Source organism: Vipera ursinii, assembly GCF_947247035.1.
Source record: "Vipera ursinii genome assembly, chromosome: 1".
NCBI classification, from domain to species: domain Eukaryota; kingdom Metazoa; phylum Chordata; class Lepidosauria; order Squamata; family Viperidae; genus Vipera; species Vipera ursinii.
This window is the reverse complement of record NC_139512.1, coordinates 158,043,805-158,064,339: the sequence shown is the minus strand read 5'-3', so window position 1 is coordinate 158,064,339 and position 20,535 is coordinate 158,043,805. Positions and strand designations below refer to the sequence as shown.

Below are 20,535 nucleotides of genomic sequence, written 5' to 3'. Positions count from 1 at the left end.
GGGCATATGTTTAATTTTCCTTTAACTTTTGTATTTTTGTATTTTTTATATATCTGCCCTGTTCACCGCCCTGAGTCCTTCGGGAGAAGGGCGGTATATAAATAAAATTAAAATAAAAAAATAAATTAAAAAATGTATGACATTTTTCAACAGATGAAATCCTGCTCATTGGGGTAACAAGCCAACCCATATCTGTGACACATGTAGCTCCTAGAGAAGAGAAATCTGCAATTTCTGAAGCTACATTTATCATCTTTTATCGGCTGCCTCTTTTTTTTCCCTTTCACTGGGTCACTTGCAATGAATCTGCAACTGCTTATTTTGCAATTCCAAACAGAGACAAGATTCCCCACCCCACTCTAGCAGACATTTGATGAACAAGGATCTTCCTTGTTCCTCTTTCTGCCACAACCTTTAACAGGTTTTGCAGATTCAAGTCCCTCCTGACATCCCCATGAAGACAGATCTAGAGATGGTGGCTTAGAATAGATGAGGATCCCCAAGAGAATTCCATATATAGATTCACAGAAATGTCCATCCTCAGCTCCCCACTTGAAACCTAGAATCCGTTTGGCTCGCTCCCTTTTTACCTATATGTAGAAGAGCAGAAATGAATTCCCAAGAACTGAGGATATATTTCACCTCCAGAAACCCATAGTAACCATAAGTCTTCCTAAAAAATTGGGGGAACCATGTAGAAATAGACACTTTAAGTGGCTATTTAAGTAGCTAGATCCAAGCCCTGGGAATTACAGCCCAGTAAAATTGGGCAAATCTTTCTAAAGATGTCCTTCACAGGAAAGCATCTGAATCCTGTTTTTTATTTGTTAAAGCAAATAAAGCATGTCCCACACCCATACACTTGCTCGCTTTGCTCCACTGGTGGAGAGAGGGAAGTGAACTTAAGACAGTTCCAGGATAACATGTTATTAGTAATTAAAACTGGAAGTTATCAGCCTGTGCACCATAGTCTTAAGGACATTTTTTTCCAAGAAGAGATTAACTTGGCTTATCAATCAAAACTGATAAAAAGTACTCTTGGCTGTTATTGAAACATGGGAAAGTGCTTAGATATCCAGCTGCAGAAACACCTTCCAACTGCTTATTTGCTCCTTCTGAGAAAGCATTACCTTTTCCAGAAAGGAAGCTTTGCTATTGCTCTGGAATTGACCATTCCCAGTCACGCCCTTGTTTTATCTGGATTCAATTTCACTCTATTATCCTTTTTTGATACTTGATCACTGGGTATAACCTATATAACTCTAGTCTAAAGTACCGGCTACTTGAAACCATAACAAGACTTATCTTCTTCAATTGTGTGGCTTTTGCTGCCCCATGAGTGTGAAGGAGTAAGAGATAACTGTCAATTTTCCAATAAGAGATAAGTTACTGCAATATGTAAAAGCCTAGGACATTGTCATGTACGCTCTCCAGAAACAACTATGGCCTACTGGGTAGTCTCACCACAACTAAGGGATATTATAATGAGACACATTTACACAATCCAGCTAACTCAAGCAATTGTGTTCCAATAGAACCTGGAGCCAGAATCCCTTAGCATTCTCCATGATTAGGAATGAGCTGTCATAGCTCTATCACAGGGGTCTTCAGACTTGGCCCTTTTATGACTTGTGGACTTCAACTCCCAGAATTCCTCAGTCTGGCTGAGGAATTCTGGGAGTTGAAGTCCACAAGTCATAAAAGGGCCAAGTCTGAAGACCCCTGCTCCATCATATCCACTTGGTTCCCTATACCAGGCAGAGTACCCAAACAAAGCAGAAATCTCCATCAGTGGTTTATTTAGAATTACATATATTTATCTTATTCTGCACTGCACCATCACAATCCAGTCTTCAGAGTTCTCCTTAGATAATGAAAGCACCAGAAAGAAACATCCCAAGAGCCAAAAGAATTACTTCCAGCCCAGCAATGGTCTCAAGCTAGCAGTGGATTGTCTTCACAGACTAGGAAAGATGTCGAAGTATAGAAGCAGTTATGTAAAAGCTCAATTCTTTATTAAGAAGAAATCAGGTCTGCTCAAGGCCAACTGAGTTTGGGCAGGGGCAGAGACTTCAGGTCTCTGGGCATAATCCAGGTCTTCCAACCACCACACCTAGCTGCAATTTGTCCCTGGCCTCCTAATTTGTTTACTACTACTACTGCTGCTGCTGCTGCTGCTACTACTACTACTACTACTACTACTGTCAGGTTGCTTTTGTGTTCTAAACAGGGTCTGGGTTTGTGTAGACAGAGTTATGCTGGTACATTTTTGTGGCAATAAGGTAGATCATGAACTACCTTCTATGTAGCAACGACACACACATGAAAAACTGCAAGATGGTGATCATATCTGTATAATCAAAGCCCCCTTCGTTCTGCACTCACATCAATGTTGCACACATGTAGAGGCAGGGCTTCAATTATACAGCCATCATCACCATCTTGATTATTATTTTTTCGACATCTACCTGTAGACACTGTTGGCAATCACTAATCTTTAATACAGAAAGACTCTAAATTAAATTAAATTTGAGCAACTGTAGTAAGACTGCAGAAAGTCCCTGTGACTCTTTTACATACAGTTATGGTAAATATAGCAATCTTCATTCTGTCACATTTTTCTCTACAACTGCCCTGTTTATTTTTTCCCCCACTGCTATGAGATGAATTCTAGATAAATATTAAGAAAGTGAATTTTGCTATTTTTTTTAAAAAAAATTACTTCCAGGTACACGTGTCCAGAATTGCAGTCTTAAGTTATTTGTTTACCCATGCTTAGCTGGAACCAAGCATCAAGGAGTTTTGCATGGTGCTTCTACCCACCAAAAAAGAAAGTGGGAATCTGTTGGAAAAGAAGCATACAGTAATTCAAAGGTGAGTTGATTACTGTTGGCTACGTGCCAGCTATGGCATGAGTCAGATGTACCCAAGGAAGCACATGTTCACACTTGTGGCAGCTCTCCCAGCCGCAGGGCAAAGAAAAGAGGGAGAGCTGAGCTATTCCTTTCTACTACAAAATAAAATGCAACTCCTGGAAGGAATTTGCACAAAAAAAAGATGGATACAGAAGAAGCCTGTAGTTCAGACACAGTCCTGTAAATCCCAAAGAGCATTGTCACTTCTGCTTCATTCTTCCCAATTCCTTAGTGTTATTTCACATAAAATAGGATAGCAGATTGTTTCAACTTTCCTCACAAGACATAATATAGGAATTCCTTGAAGGCTGCATTAGGATGATTAAAGAATAGAGGTTTGCACCTATTTCCTTGAATTATTATTTTTTTTACATCTAACAAAACATGTATGGGACTGACTTCTGAACTAGAAAGCACTGGCTTTAAGTGAGTTGTTCTGTGTTGCCTTAACCACATTTAACTATCCTGAGAATAATCACACTGAACTACCTTACAAGACTGCTTGAAGTGTTAAGAAGGCAATGAAAGAAAATACATTAAAAGCTACATGAAGCTAATGGGGAAAAATTGCTAAAAACTCTATACTGCTACTAAAGTGCTGCTTCCCCACCCCACCCAACCCCTCTTTCTCCAAACCCCCAACTTTCAAATGCACATAAATTGAACAATATAATTGCTGTTGGTTTGGTACTTCTTTGAGTAATCGCATGGGCTACATCTGAAGGTAACACAAGTTACCTTTCAGTTCTTCATTGATTTCTGCTTTTAAAATTACTCTTTTCTTCAGTGCAAAACAAATTTTAGGGACACAGTATTGGACCAGTGGTCTCCAAATGCCCCTGCCTTTGATGCCAAATTCTCAAGAAATACTGGTGTAATGACTCGGGTGCTTGACTTTGGAGCAGTCATTCTAATGGGCAACAACCTGGTTTCTTTGGCAGGTGATTTTTACAGGTTGGGGTGTTTTATAACTTGCCCCAAGAAAAAAAAAAGCCAAGCAGAGTGGATTTTGCTCTGTGTCTCCTGAAAATGCTGGCATTCCCCATTTGGGGGTTCCCTTTCAGGATGAAGAGCCTTAGTCCAGCCCTTGCCTTTGTAGGAAAAGAGGAATTAGAAATACCCAAGACAGAGGAATGCTTAGCCCCACTGTGGGTTGGTGCTGCCAGGTAAAAGATGGGAGAGGTTTCCTTTCATTCTTCAGAGATACATTCAGAACGGGCAGGCTAAGTCTCCCAGTTTTTATGAATCCTCCTTGGTTGTTTGTACACTTCCCTTTGGCAATGCTGTGACTTTGGTTGGGGTGGGGTGGAGGGGAGAGGAGAGATGTAAATGTCCCCTTTTTGTTGCAAGACCACCCCTACTCCAGCAAACACCTTTTGTGATCAGGGATCAAGAATGCATGCAACAGCGGGCATTCCTGCTGTTTTCTTCTAAAGCCAGCTGCCCAGTCCCCTTGGAGGGCGTCCTTGATGCAAAACCCAGTAACTTCCAACCAGGTAGGGCTTCCAGATTAGAACAAAAGCAGAGTTGCTGTTGTTGTTGTTTTTCTCCCCCACCCCCAACTTTTTTTTTTAAAATCCCATTTATATCCCGCCCTTCTCTGAAGACTCAGGGCGGCTTACAATCTAAGCACAAATCAATGTGCTTAAACAAGTTCCGATCGGACATTTTGATTTCTTCCCATCCGTTTGCCCGGCTTCCTGAAGGTCATCTGCTTCCAGTCCCAGCTAACAGGTGGCTGGGGGTTGTTGCTGTTGTTGTTGTTTTTGTGTGTGTTCCTTGACTTGTTCTAGCAAAAGAGCCGCGCGCGGTCACCCGCCGACCAAACTAAAAGCGATTTTCGGCTGGCAGAGGAAGAGAGATCAGCGCAAGCACGCCGGCGGAAGTGAGCCTGGTTCGCCGCCACCTCCCGCCGCGCTCCACACCTCCATCCTCCGGTGCGGCAGAGCAGCAAAGGAGCCGGTTTCAGCTTCAGGCACAAACTTCCAAAAGCGGCGCCTCCAGCTACGTTGCCCCGCAACGGCCCGGGCGGAGCAGGGTTGCTTTTTTTTTCTTCCAGCATTCCTGCCGCCCATCTCTGGCGAGGGAGGTCACAGGCACCCCTCGAGCGATCCTCAGCCCCGAGGAAACAAAACAAAACTCACGTGATAATTCCCGCCGGCTCCCACCTGCAGCGGTTGCGCGCGCTTTCCTTACGGCGATCCCAGCTGGGGAGGGGGTTGCTTGTTGTTGTTGTTGTGTGTGTGTGTGTGTGTGGTTGTTGGTGGTGTTTTTTTTTAAGTGCTCAATTCCACTTCCAAAAGTGACGATCGGCCCTGCCACAGACAGGTCAATCAAACGACCTCGATCCTTGCCACAGCAGATCGTTCACATCCGGCGGATCGATGGCCACAGCGGAGAGCTTACCCCCGAGCGAGTGTCCGCCGCGTGGCTGGACAGGCCGATCTCCCCGATCACACACACACACACACACACACAAAAACACCGCGTCTCCCACACACACACACCGCTGGCCGGACCCTTTCACAGCAACCAAGTCCCGGCTTCCTGGCGATTCCTCCCCGCCGCGCCCCGGAGCCGAACTTACAGCCTCCTGTTGGGGTTCAGCTGCTCATGCATGGCGAGAGAAAATCCGAAAAAGCTGCCGGGTTCGCCGTCCCATTTGACGACGTGCTCCGTGTCCAGGTTGAAGGCGCGGGCGATCCCAGGCAAGAGGCACAGGTAGAAAAGCGAAAGCATTTTTTTTCCCTCCCTCCGAAGAGCGAGTAACCGCCGTGTCCCGCCGCTGATCAGCCCGCCGGAATCCCCAGGAAAGCCAGTCCCGCGGGGCGCCCCTCGCCCTTCTGGCCACTGATCGGCGCCGCTCCCCTTGCGGCCGCTCTGAATGGGCTCCTTGTTCTCTCCAGAGATTTGCTCGGGCTTTACACCAAGTGACGAACAACAAGCCAGGAGCCCCGCCCCGTCTCTCCCCAACCAGGCAAGAGTTGCCTCGCCTTGCCCTACTACTCTGCCCAGCCTGCCAGCCGCCTGTTGCCCAGGAAAAGAAAAAAAAAAGGACTCGCAACAAACTACGGTATAAAGCGCCCAGGGCGCTAAGGCTTTTCGTTGGGAGGAGCTGCTGCGTTTATTTGAGGTCAAAACGTGTGAAGGAGGCCACCGCTGGGATTTATTATTTATTTATTTATTTTACTTTTATTTAGGGAGCCTTTCCTGTCCGGAATTTATTAGGTTGGTCAGTTCTAGGATCTTGGTACCAGGTTTGTGGGCTGCTGAGTGCAACCGCTGCCTCATGGTTTGTTTTTTTAAAAAAAATAAAATAAAATAAAATCTGGAGCTGATGTATCCCGGAACTTCTTCAGATATCCCTTTAGCACTGAAATGTGTGAGGATGCTTTTTTTTTCTTTTTCTTTTTTTTGCACGTGAGAATTTGCAAATTTGCATAGCGTGTTAATTCTTCTCGTGTGAATATTCAACCTGGTGAAATCAAAGAGGTTTTAATTATACTATACAGGGCTTTTTGTTTCCTCATAGAACCCTCAGAACGGAGTTCCGGCACCTTTTTTTGAATGGAACCTTGTAGTGTATAGGCCAGGGGTAGGCAACCTCGGCTCTTTTATGACTCATGGACTTCAACTCTCAGAATTCCTGAGCCAGCTGGCTCAGGAATTCTGGGAGTTGAAGTCCATGAGTCATAAAAGAGCCGAGGTTGCCTACCCCTGGTATAGGCAAAGCGGGTTGTATGACGTGTGAGTTCCGGCACCTTTTTCTTTTACAAAAAAAGCACGGATACTATATGAAAACCGGGAGAAACGAAACGGCAGATTGCTCTTGCTCAGGCCATGGGTGCGGATGGGACTCTGGGCCTGAAAAAGTGGCCGCCTCTCAGCTCCAAATTAAGAGTTCCGAGGGTGATTATCTGTCACTGCTGGTAACGTTTGTATTACTTATCTAGATTGCAGTGTTGGAAACATCACAAAGGGTTCTCAGAACGTTTATTCAAGATATCATTTGAGCAGGTGGCCATGAATATGGAACCTGTGAGAAAAGAGGGAGGAGGCCAGGCAAATATTGTTAGATATGAAAAGGCTGAGTACGCTCTCAGAGCTCAAACACCTAAAGTGCTCTTCAGATAGTTGAAGTGCCCACAGAAGAGAAATACTTGTCCTGTGCTGGATGTAAAGGGGTTAAGCTTCAGGATGCGTTGGAGGTTCAGCACATTAGGAACAATTTCTCGATGGTAAAGTCAGTCTGACAATGGAGTCATAAATGTATTGTGACTTAAAGAAGAGGTGATTGGATTAAAGATGCATTGAATTGCCTATTCGCAATCACACTGGAAGGAAAGGGGGGAGGAAGTGGCTAATTTATTTCTAATCAAATCATTGTGTTCATTAATTTTTTTGAAGAGGGTGGAGAAATGAATACAATGCTAATTTTATTCCTGTGTAGTTATCTTTCAGACATTACCAGTTAGAACAGATGTAGGATTGCAGGATCCAATCTGGGCCAGTCTCCAGGACCAGAGGTTTAGTCTTCTGAGATTTCTTCAGGGAAATACTCTCTAGCAGAGTGTGTGCCTTGGGCTATCACACACTCTGCTAGAGAGATATTCCCTGAGGATGGGCTCCAGCACAAATCCAAAAGCTTGGAAGACTAAATCTCTGGTCCCAGTGACCAACAAAGATTGGAGCCTATAACAGACATGTCAAACTTGCAACGTCGCTCATGGGCCGGCAGTTTGACATCCCTGTTCCTACAACATTATCCTGCGATAGCAATAGCACTTGGGCTCATATACCGCTTCACAGTGTTTTACAGTCCTCTCTAAGTCGATTACAGAGTCAGCATCTTGCCCCCCGACAAATCTGAGTCCTCATTTTATAGACCTCGGAAGGATGGAAGGCAGAATCAACCCTGAGCCGGTCAGGATCGAATCCCTGGCAGTCAGCAGAAATAGCCTGCAATGCTGCATTCTAACCACTGCACCACTACAGCTCATATACGGGATAAATATATTCACCTTCATTTCTGAGCTGTAGGATTCTTGCATTCTGTGCTTTAATCTGCATTACCACAGGCTGTTCAACTGACTTTGGAAAAAAACATCTTAATAAGATACTTTTCAAATGAACAGCTCCTAATACAGCCCATTCAAATGTGCCACTCTTATATTCACTCCAAAGGAAAACTGATTTTTTTTCATATTTAAAGACCTGGCACCAAAGTTAAAACTTCCCAACATTCAGCCATTCATTAAATTCTCTGATTCACTTCACCACATCCCAGTATTCTAATATTCCATATTCTAACATAGGTATACTGTTACAATTCATGGCTGCCATTCTGTCAGGTAAATATAGTATTTCATCTTTCTGTTATTAAGGGGTTTTATTTTGCAGTAAGCTAGTAAAGCAGATGAATGAAGTAGGATGAAAGCACAGAAGGATTACGAGTGGACAACACTGTTTTCTCCATCCACTCCCAATAAAATGGGACAGACGGGAGGATCGCACTGTTTGGAAGCATTTAAACTATCAGGACACTGTTTTGTTCCTGCTCTTGGTTTGTGTTCTTATGATTCTGCTTTTTTGACAGACAGCAAAAAAAATAGACTTCAGTAAAAGAACAGAGTAACACAATCTCCTCAGATGCAGATTTCAAATAATTTTAAATACGGTAATTTAATAAAGAAATGAATTTTAGTAAATAGTCGTATGAATTTTAGTAGACAATAGGGTATGAAGCTTTATTTATTGCAGTTATGTATGTAGCATTCCAAAACTCCAGAAGGCTGAATGCTAGGAGTGCAACTGATATTTCCAAGACTTCCCTGATGGGAAGGAAAGGGGGGTGGGGGAGTGCTAAGTACATTCATTCATTTCAGGGGAACTTTTGCAACTTTTGTAAGAGGCAAAATAAACACCTGTTAAAATACAGTATAAGACACACAACAGTGTGCTCATGTGTAATTTATTCAGAATAATAACTTGATTCACTAGGGCCTCATTTTCAGATGGGTGTATAAAAACTGACAAGTGTAAGACAGTGTGGTCTAATGACTAAGTGGTCAAACTAGGTTTGAGGAGAGTCTCCCCTTGACCATAGAAGATCATTGGATGACTTGAAACCAGTCCTTTTTGTATTATCCCAACCTGTCACACAGGGCTGCTGTCAAGTTATGAATGTTGTCTTGAGTTCCTGTATTCTCCCAGCCAGAATGTCAGCAACATGTAATGCATGCCTTTTACTGCCTTGGCATCACTCATTTGTCACTCCTACCAAAAAGAAACCTGCCAAGTACGAACAGAATGGTTATAATAAATAGCAGTTCTGTTCCACATGATAGTTTGGCGAACTCATCCAACTGAGGAACCAACAGTCAAACTTTTCAAGCTGAAGAAAAAACATCTCCCAGATTTCATGACCAAAAGGGAAAAGCTCCACTGATTGAAAATTGGCTTCTTTTGCAGTTCTGCATATATATATATATATTAAATTTTTTTAGTTAATTGTAAAAGAAAAGGGGGAAAAAAATAAGGTGACATTGGAGTCATGGAATCCCATCAAGTTCTTCTGAAACCCAGGATTTCCTGGAACGTAATTTAAAATGCCCAACTTATCTGCTGCTCTCTTTTTCTACATATTCTACTGTTTAAAAATGTGTGTCTCCAATTACATGGTTATTATATGTTAATTACCGGGAGCCTTCTTTGGAAAGAAGTGGTAGATATATTTTAAAAAACAGAAGGAGGATTCTGAAGGACTCACTGCCAAGGCTGGTTTCTTAACCAGAGAAAAGCTGCAGGGCTCTGCTGCCAACACGTGCGCCGCTCTTGCTGAATTTTCAACTGCCTTTTTATTAAAGGCATGTGGGCCTCCTGCCAAACGCATTGCAAGACTTGGGCCTGCTGGGCCCACATATTGAGCCCCAGCAGTGCCAGCTATGCTCTCTTCATCAATGTAACAATTCTTTGTTTAATGATAGGGTTGAGCCTGGAATTGTCATTTTTTAAAGCCGGGGAAAGGTAGACAGGAAGTTAGAGCCAAGCGAGGCTCTTCAATCTGCCTTCTGGAGAGATTTGAAGGGCCTCTTTCCTTGCCAAGTCTACCATTCGTTGCGAGGACAAAACGCAAAATTGGCACATGGATTTGGCCTAAAGTACAGCATGTTACATATTGGTAAATAGATAAAGCCTCAGCTGTGTATTGCAAGCTGCTGGTGAAAGACATTCTTAAACCCCAAATATGCCTTGCGCCGGCACTGAAAATAATAAGCACCCTTAGAATAAAAATTTATGAAATTGATGGCTGTGTCTTGAATACGGTGGCTGCAAGCTGCCCATCAAGCTTTTAGGAAAAGACTTTAAAACTAGGAAAGGAATAGTGTGTGTGTGTGGGGTGTTAAACAGTCATTGGGCGCACCAACCCTCTGGAACGAATTACCCCCGGAGCTGCGGATGACCCCTGACCTTCGGTCCTTCCGCCGTGACCTGGAGACTTGGTTGTTCCAACAAGCGGGTCTGGACTGACTACGTTTTTTAATTAGGTTTTTATCGGGTTTTTTAAATTGTCACGTAATTATTGTATTTATTGTTTAATTCTTTTTTTAAAACTTTTCATCCTATGTCTTTTAATTTTTATTGTTGTGAGCCGCCCTGAGTCCTCAGGGAGAAGGGTAGCATATAAATTTAAATAAATAAATAAATTGTACCATTTTGTGAAGTTGTCCAGGTTATGCTATGTTTGTTTATTAGATTTATATGGCTGCCCATCTCACATACATGGCTGTAGGACGGTGGCTAAATAGTAATAAAAATGATAAAAACAAAAGCACACATTTTTCCTTTATGCTGTATTTATTCCAGATATCTTGCAAACCAAGCCCAAGTATACATATAATTACACTATCCGGATTTCATTTAATTCAACATACCTCTTAACAAAGTAATCAAGTCTCTGTTCGAGAAGCCTATTGTGTCTTAGAGCCCGCCTACAATCCCAGTATCCTTCCCACCATCTTTTATATTAGCCAGCTTTAAAGTTTTGTTTTGAATAATATTGGTAGCTGCCAAGCAGTTTTCTGAGCTACCGTTAAAGCCTAGCCCCATTTAATTATTCGGTGATTCATCTGATTTCTTTATGAGACATTGCAGATGTAGTCATACAGCTGATCTGACATCTGCAACATGACAGGCAGGGGCACTACCAGAGTACTGCAGGGGTGGGCACGCAAGGAAAGCGTTGATAGCTAGGGAGGGGCCCACATAACATTTTTGGGAAAAGGAGAGAGTGATGATACAAAGAGGGCAGGGCCATGTCATCACATTCTTCTGATTTTTCTTGGGCTATGGAGGATATTTCTTTGTTCTCTTAATTACTTCTTCAGTTCCTTGCTTCAGATTGGTAGAATACAGGGCTATTCACTTTCTGACCAGGCGCTTCCAATGGCATAGAGACATTTGGCTAGACAAATCATGTGCAACAGAACAGCACTGACGTATTTTATTATTGTTAAGTTGTCAGAATTGCATCCTGCTTCTCCTGTATGAGCTTAAGGCAGAATACATAACACTCTCTCCTTTGATTCCCCCCCCCGCCACAAAATCCTTCTGAGTTTGGTTAGGGTCAGAATAGTGACTAGTTTCAGATCAACTTTGCTGGCCAAGGATGGATTTGAGCTTAGTCTCCTTGAACCTAAAACCACCTTTCTGTTCTTGAGGACAAGGGCTGCATAAAAAATATGCTTCCCTTTTTAAAAAAAAAACATAGTAAGACCCAAACTAGCATAAAGGGGGTTGGGAGTGGGGGGCACTGTTTTACAGTGGTTCTCCTCCTACCTCCTGGGCCACTAGCAGTCGGTGTTGACGGGAGGGCAGAGGTCTGCCCCGAGGCCTCCTCATTTGTGGAGTTCCTCAGAGGTCGGTTCTCCCCTCTTGTTCAACATCTATATGAAGCCGCTGGGTGAGCTCATTCGTGGTTTCGGGGTGGGGTATCATCAGTATGCTGATGATACCCAGCTTTTTCTTTCCACCCCGAACCAACCCAGTGATGCCCTCGACGTGATGTCCCATTGCCTGGAGGCCGTCCGGGTTTGGATGGGGAGAAACGGGCTTTGACTCAATCCCACCAAGACTGAGTGGCTTTGCATACCGGCATCTCGGGTGAACCAGTTTTGTCCATCATTAACTATGGGGGGTGAGGTGTTACCCCACGTTGATAGGGCTCGCAACTTGGGTGTTCTCCTAGATTCACGGCTCAGTTTGGAAGATCATATAGGAGCCGTGACCAGGGGGGCTTTTGCCCAGGTTCGCCTGGTGTGCCAGTTGCGCCCCTATTTGGACCGAGATGCCCTACACACAGTCACTCATGCGCTCGTGACCTCCCGGTTAGACTACTGCAACGCTCACTACATGGGGCTGCCCTTGAGGACCACTCGGAGGCTTCAGCTGGTGCAGAATGCGGCCGCACGACTTGTGATGGGAGTCTCCCGATACTCCCATGTAACACCTTTTCTCCGCGAGCTGCATTGGCTTCCGGTTGCCCTCCGGGTGAGATTCAAGGTGCTGGTGATGACCTAAATGGCTTGGGTCTGGACTATCTAAGGGAACACCTGCTGCCGGCATCAACTTCCCATCATCCTGTGCGCTCCCATAGGGAGGGCCTCCTTAGGGTGCCGCCGGTCAGGGAATGCTGGCAGGTGATCCCCAGAGGGAGGGCATTCTCTGTGGGCGCCCCTGCCCTTTGGAATGATTTACCTGTGGAACTCCGGACTGCCCCCGACCTGTGCTCGTTTCGCCGGGACTTAAAAACCTGGCTTTTCAATCTATCTGGCCTGGACTGAGGGAGTTTTTAGTTTTAAGTTTTAACATTGTTTTATTGTTGGGCTATTATTAATTTAATTCTTTTTAATTCTATTTGTATCTTAATTTATATTGTCTTTTAAATATTGCCCTGTAAACCGCCCTGAGTCCTTCGGGAATAGGGCGGTATAGAAACCTAAATAAATACATACATACATACATACATACATACATACATACATACATACATACCCAGTTTGAAAAGTATTCAGAAGCTATGCTTAAAAATAGAGCTGAGGTATTCCTGTCTCACAGTCCTTTTCTGAAAGCTACCGGTACAAGAACAACCCTCATGTCTTCTCTGGGGCAGAAGAATGTGAAAGATTTTCCAGGCACTTCCTCAGGGCAGTCTATGAAACAAATCAAGACAGCTTTTCCACATGTTTGGAGGAAAAGAGAGGGCCTGGGGGCAAGGCTTTCTGTCCAGCTGAAAAAAAAGAAAGAAACCAGAGAGGAATTATGCTTTTATTGAAAGGGACTGCTTTTACGTCTTCATGATTAGATCAGTTTTAACCCATCCTCTGGTCTGTGTTGGGAACTGAGACTATAATCAGGCTTGGCTGCATGAGGGAAAAACTAAATTTTGAACTGAACCTGTTTACGTGTGTGTGCTTTTGTGTGTGTGTGTGTGTGTGTGTGTGTGTGAAGGGCCTGAACATACGCTGAATAGGCGGCATTCAGCTTCCACAATGCTGCTGACTCAGGCCTTCTTTTCAGGGAGAAAGGCTAGGCCTGGCAGTAGTTGCCTTAAGGGCTGGGAGACATACACTGACTGCAGCAGCTATTCTCTCTTGCTAGGAATGGTTGCAGACCTCCTTCTCTGGGTTCCTTCCAGACTGATTTCTAATAAGCCCAAATAATCAGGTGGATCCTTCTCTCCCTCATTCAAACAGCCATAAAAGATGAGAGCTGACAGGGCAACAACCGCTCCTCAATTGCTTTTCTCTGAAATTTGATTTTATAACTTAAAACACTCTCCTCTAATTGCCTTGAAAGTTACACCACAGCTGAATGTACTCCATGGTTCTCCTCCCTGCTCCAAAATGAGAAAAGAAAATAACCTAAGGGTGATTCCTCGAGGTAATTTTTTTTTCAGTGCGCGCCCCTGAATTTTACATCATATTAGAGAGGAGCCTGAAGCCACAGGAGTAGCAACCCCCTTCTTCCCAGGGGAAGAAGCTGTTCCCTTTCTTATATGTGGTAACTCCAGTAAGGTTATTATAGGCACAGTGACTGAAGAAAAATGAATTTCCCCCCCTCCCCGCCACCATCCCTGGTGGAGGGTTGGATTGTGAAGATGTTAGAATTTACAGAAATGGCAAAGCTGACTTGTTTGGTCAGGAAGACAAAGAAACAAAAATACCAAAATATTTTTGAAAGATTGGAAACCTTTTATGGACCTTTTGCTAAAAAGTAGAAATAAAATGATGACTAATTGGTTTGAAGATTAAGACAGACTTGGATTAAACGAGGGGCTGAAGGTGTTTAGATAACATCAAGGAGGAAGGAGGGATTATAAAATTGTAACTTATCTGTTGAAAAGAAGATTGGAAATCTTATTCACTTATTTCTTAGGATTTTTTTTTGTTTGCTTTCTCTTTTTCTCTTTCTTTCATTTTGTCTTCTATTGCATGGAAAAATTCTTAATAAACCGAATAACAGAGTTGGAAGGGATCTTGGAGTTTTTCTAGTCCACCTCCCTGTTCAAGGAGGAGACCCTGGAGCATTTCAGACAAAATAATTCTTAATATAAAAAGTTGCTCTTTTGATAAGAATCAGAAGCAAACAATCAGCAGAAAACAAAGCATTCCAGCATCAGCTCAGGGCAGATTCCACCCTACCCACTAGGTCAAAGTACTATAGCAAAATTCATTGGAAGGGTAAATATTTCCTTGAAGTCAAGTTAGGTTTTGATACTATATACAGGTTTCTGGACTGCAGTGCAGAAACATTTTGTAACTTCTTTTTCCAGGCTGTTTTCCCCCCTTTTTTTATTTCCCAGCCTAGCTGACAGCTCTGTCCCATTCAAATACAACAGCAGGGCCTGATCCTGCTTAGCTATCAACCTTAGAGAAACCCAACAAGTCCTCACCCTGGGTTGAGACAATCATTCCTTCACAGGGGATAAAGCAGGGGTTGGGGAAATTGCCCACTGCAGTCCCTGATTGGTCAATAGATTCATTCAGAATTCAGTGACTAGACAATTCCACTGCTCTTCTTTCTCCATGACTGCTTCGTGAGCAAAAATAATATCCCCCCTCCCAATACCACTAAGGGAGGGGGAATTATATGTCTGTGAATCTTTACAAGAAGTTACTTGCTTGCTGAGAGTTACTAAGGCAAAACACAAAAGATTGATTAAGGAGAAGGCTGACAGCCAGTACTGTGAAGGGTTATCAAGATGTAGGATCACTTCTCTGATGACAGGAAGGTTGGCTGGGGTCAGCCTGTTGCTGCACTGTCTCATTTGCACAGTTAAATAGCCTTTGCTATGTTAGGTTTTACTTTCCACGGCTAATTCAGTTTTTGTGCACAACGTTTGATACCCTTTCCATTTCCAGCTAGAATTCAGAACAGGGAGATGTTTTTTTAAAAGCCCCACTTTACCCTGTAATACAGGGGTCCCCAATTCCTGGTCTGTGGACCAGCATCAGTCCACAGCATGCCAGAAACTGGGCCGCACAAACAAAGCCCCATCTGCGGGATGTAAGCAACACACGAAACCACGCCCCCTCTGGTCCGCGGAAAAACCTCTTTCCACGGAACCGATCCCTGATGCCCAAAAGGTTGGGGACTGGCTGCTGTAATATTTGACCCAGCCATTCTGATTTTTAGCACAGGTGGGCAAACCATTGCCTGGAGACCCACTGGCTGGACTGTTTGTGTCTCCTCCCATGCCAAAAACATGCAGCTGACATTGGGGGACAATATGGCTAAATTTCAGCTGCACAGATTGCAAGAAAGTTGTTTTTAAAGATAGGAGAACTCTCTCCCTGCCATTCCCACCCCTAAAACCTTCCCAAAAAGTTGAAAAGAGAACCCTCCCAAAAATAGCCACATCTTCTCCAATAATCTTTTAGAAGGTCTTGAGGCTGAAATGGAATTCAGGCTCCTCAAAATTACAGGACACAGCACCTCCCCTTGTAGAGGAAAGGCTCCATTCAACATGCAAACTGTAGCATACAAAGCAATGTGGGCACTTTGATTATAAACACATCTGTAAACTATAAGTAGGATTTTGATAGTCCTCTGCCTAAAAGCTTGGAGGACTGTTGCAAATCGATGTGCAGCAGGCAAAAGAAAATTATCCCCTTCCAAATATTGCTGGATTGCAATTCACCGTAGGTCAAAGCTGATGGAAGTTGAGACAAAAAAAAAATTAGAAGGACAACAAATTCCCCATCACTGACGTAGACTTTGACTCTGTATAAGAGCCCCTAGGCTGTCATACTGAGCATAGCCATTGTTTGGACTTGATGTAGGATAGCTTATGTTCTCTACCACAGTTCTACAACCTTTCTGGCTTTGCAGACCAGGGGGGTGGGGGGAGAGGATGGTTCTGCGTGAGCAGCAGGCATGCACACCTGCCACTCACGCAAATGGGGAGGCATGCTCGTCTGCCACCTCCGCGGCCTGGTTCTAAATGGCTCAAGGCCCGATAGTGGGCTGCAGCCCGGGGTTGGGGACTCCTGCTCTATCAGCATATAGTCCCTCATCTATAGTGATGGACCACATCAAGTTATAAGTTGTTCTTATTAATACCCTAGTTTTATTGAAAATGACACAGAACTCAGCTCCGTCTTGCTTCTTCTCATCTAGCAAAGCTATTACAGATTGACAAATCTTTATGAAGGTAGGAAACAAACACACAGCACATGCTAAGTTGGGAGGCTGGTGAATGATGTCCTGAACTGTCTGCAGAGCACAAATTTCCCTGGGCAAGCAAACCTCTGCATAGTTGCCCTTAGTTACCAGGCTACAGGGAGCTCCGTCAGCCCAGGCGTTGCTGCTACATGAAAAGAGAGCTCGGATCTTTTTCACAATTATAAACGCAGCTGGTTTTTAGCACAGGAAACCTAAGAACAGTCAGGTAGTGACAGCATCTGACTCACACATCCAATACTGGAATTGAGGTACTCAGAAATTGCCTATGTAAACCTCTCAGTGCAAGAAAGCTTCCAATATAATGGATTCTATTTTCAAAACTGGTTTTATTCAGCTTGAAAGGCCCTTTAGAAATGGATTGAATGGTAATTATGTGTGGAAGATTCTGGATTGCTTCACATTTTTTTCTCCCATATTAAGACTATTTTAATGTTGAATTTTAACTTTCTTCAGCTAAACACTTACCAATATGGTTTGAGAGCTAGAGGGGCTTAAGTGAACCCTGTTGCGGTTGTTAACATGCTTCCAAAACGTAGGTTAGTTCCTAGATGCAGGAAAAAAAGTCTTCCATTCAATTGTATCTGATTCTCAAAGACTGCAGTTTTCTTGGCAAGGTTTTTCAGAAGTGGCTTGCTGTTGCCTCCTTTCTGGGGCTGATGGAAAGTGACTGGCCCCAAATCACTCAACTGGCTTTGTGCCTAAGGCAGGAATATCCCAATTTTTAGCCTGACACCTTAACCACTACAGCAAACTGGCTTTCAGACACATGATACATATCATCAAAAGAAGAAACGTGTTTGCAGAGAATTATACCTGTTCACCTAGACACACAGATGCAAATTTAGAAATAATCTAGAAAACTTTCTGTCAGCTTAAGATTTCTACCATTATAACTTCTTAGGTTTACATTACAAATCTTAAAATAAAAAATATAGACAATTGTGACTATTTCCAGCTCAATAATATTGACTATCATTTTAAGACAACATATTGCCTCTTTTGCTAAAAGAAGCACTAATTCTGCCAATGGACTAAAGTTTAAGTAAATTAAAACTAAATAATCTAAATTAGAGATTTACATGATTGGTCCTTTTGAGCAGGTTCTTTTTAATGACTACCAGGTTTTTCTTATTTATTTGAATTTATATAGCCAATGATCTCATTAAAGTGATTCTGGGCAGCTCAAAAATGAAAAATGTGAAGAATGGATAGGTATATTGATTTATTCTTTTCTCCACTAAATTGTGTTTATGACAGGTCCTTGGTGCTCCCTGAACTTGGTTGTTATTTTTTTTGAAACTTTCATTATCCAAACTAGGAAACATCATCAGTACTAATCAGGGCTAGATGTTACATACTTTAGGTAATGAAACATCTGCAAAAAAACAACCAAGCTCAGAGAGCACCAATGACCCCTCATTTCAACCCTGAGCTACACCTGTTTTCCTTTATTAATTGTGTTTATCCAAGGCCTTCCCTCATCCCCCCCCACCCCAAGATGCATTTGTTATTTCGTGCTAGGAACATCTTTTAAAGTTGAAAAAGAAAATGCCATTTAGGAAGGGTATACGTTCTTAAATCTTAGATTAGCCATTCTGAATGGAAGGAGAAAGGGGCAGGGCTTTTTTTCTCATAGAACGCTCAGAACGGAGTTCCGGCACCTTTTTTGGATGGAACCTTGTAGGGTAGGCAAGGCGGGTTGTATGACATGTGTGAGTTCCGGCACCTTTTTCTTTTACAAAAAAAGCACTGGAAAGGGGTACGCAAGAATACAGTCTTTCCAGATCAACCGGACTCGTTTGGCGAGAAGACTCAGTTCCTCATCGGAGTTCCAATTTCATTCTTTGAAAAGGGTGATTGCATTAGGCTGCCCTGAGCAGCCAAGCTTAACAAGCAAAAAGTAAATCTAATCAATTTGGTGAAAAGTATTTCATGGAATCTCAGCAAACAATAGAAATAGCTGCGTGGCTTTGCAGAACTTGAGTGATTCACTAAGTTTATCTGAAAGAGCGAAAGAAGTAGGAAAACAATTAATTCCTGATGCACAAGAGGTTGTGTAATGTGGAAGTGTGCAAGAACACAATCCATTTAAAATAATTCAGAGAAGCCTTTTTAAAAAAAATGTCAACCTGCAATTATTCAATCTTTTCTTCTTTTCTTCCCTATTACTCTCCTCCCAAATTTTACTCTATTTGACTTCAATTTAATAAAATTAAAAAGTACAAAGATAGTTTTAGGATGACTATCAAAAATTATCTACCCAAATGTTTCAAGTTATCCTCTGTCATAATATTGATCTTTGCCAGAGAACTTCTTAACCAGTTTCTTGTAGTCTCTAAATCCAAGTAGTGTAGAATATTTGTTATTAAGACTAATTTGTTTGCTTAGATTAATTGTTCGTCTTCCCAGAACAACACAGAGGTTTTATTTTTCCACAATTAACTGAATTGTTAACATATAAGTGAAAAAACATGTTAGTCATCTTAATAAACATGGAAATAGTAAAAACCATTGTAGAACTGTCCTAGTTCTAAACATTCTTAACCATAACAGGAAAAGAAATAAATATAAATATTTATAAATATTATTTTTATAAATATTGTGGTTATTTTAATCTCAATTACATATTGGGGGATTATGCATTGCTCAAGAGTTGGATTACAGCAGCCAGTAAAGCCTAAAATAATTAAATAAAATATCTTTTAGATGTGTTGGCATTACAACTCTCAGAATTCCTACGCTGACTGGAAACGCTGGGAACTACAGTTGGAGGAGGAAAGATCATGATCGGCGAAGGCACCAAATTGGGCAAAGCTGGTACAGATGCATTGATATCAAGACAACATAGTCATGGCTAACTTAAATCTCAGTAATTTCAGTGGGTCTGTTTTAAGTATGAATGAGTCGAGATCTAACCCACTGAATCCATGGATTTTGGTGAAAACATATGCCTTCACTTTCTGGAATACTAGATGCAAGCGTCCTTCCTTTTTGCCTGAAGACATTTCTTCATCATGACTACAAGGAGCCAACACCTAAATATTTCAGGATGCTGTGTCTCCACATGCCAGAGATGAAAAAGATACGTACCCTTAGGTAGCTTTTCAGTATTTGCATGGCTGCTCCTGGGTATATATTATATGTTCTTGTAGTGGGTAGAAGCAAACAGCATAAGAGCGGAGCAATAAGTCCTAATGAACCAAATGCTATCCCTGGTGTCGTGAATCAGCAAGCTTTGGATATCTAGAAGATTAACTTTGTCTGAGTCACTGCCCAGACAGATCTACAAACCGCAAAAATCAGCACATTTGAGCTTACCTGGGCTAAAGTCAAAATCAAAGATTCAGTTCAGATGTGTTTGTGAGCACTCAGGAATCTTAACTGGTATGCCTCACCGTTTACCGTATATCCTTTTCTGCTTTAAACACACACACACACACACACACACACACACACACTTGTTCAGTTTCTTTATATGGAAGAGCAGTGAACTCTCCTTGCAGCACCAGGGAAGGCAGGATGAACCATGGGTGTGGGAGGGGGACTGAATGTTACAACAATTTGAAATGTGGAAGAGCAACCCAAGATGGCATCTGCAGCAAGCTTGGAAGTTGCCAACATTGATGTAGGATACCAGCCTGGGAAGGACTAAGCTATATATAGTATGTACTTCAAGGAATCCTCAATATTCCTAACTTATTTCCAGTGGTGGGATTCAGCCAGTTTGCACCACTTCGGCAGAACCGGTAGCTAATTTTTTGTTGCCCAGGCCCAGAAGAGACTTCTGTGGCATCCACACAGAGAACCGGTTGTTCACAAACTTGAATCCCACCACTGCCTGTTTTCCCCCTGGTAATATTAATAAGAGGCATCC

The 20,535-nt window shown here is 42.7% G+C and overlaps 1 protein-coding gene across 1 annotated transcript in view; it reads right to left on the bottom strand.

Annotated features, from left to right (window-relative positions):
- The window catches only part of ITGA6 (integrin subunit alpha 6), a 66,353-nt gene extending 60,567 nt beyond the window's left edge, over positions 1-5,786 (bottom strand). The window contains exon 1 of the mRNA XM_083351834.1: positions 5,503-5,786. Within this exon, the coding sequence (XP_083207960.1) occupies positions 5,503-5,654 (152 nt within the window). The 5' untranslated portion in view covers positions 5,655-5,786. The remainder of the gene's footprint in view (positions 1-5,502) is intronic.
- Between the last annotated feature and the right edge of the window lie 14,749 nt (positions 5,787-20,535).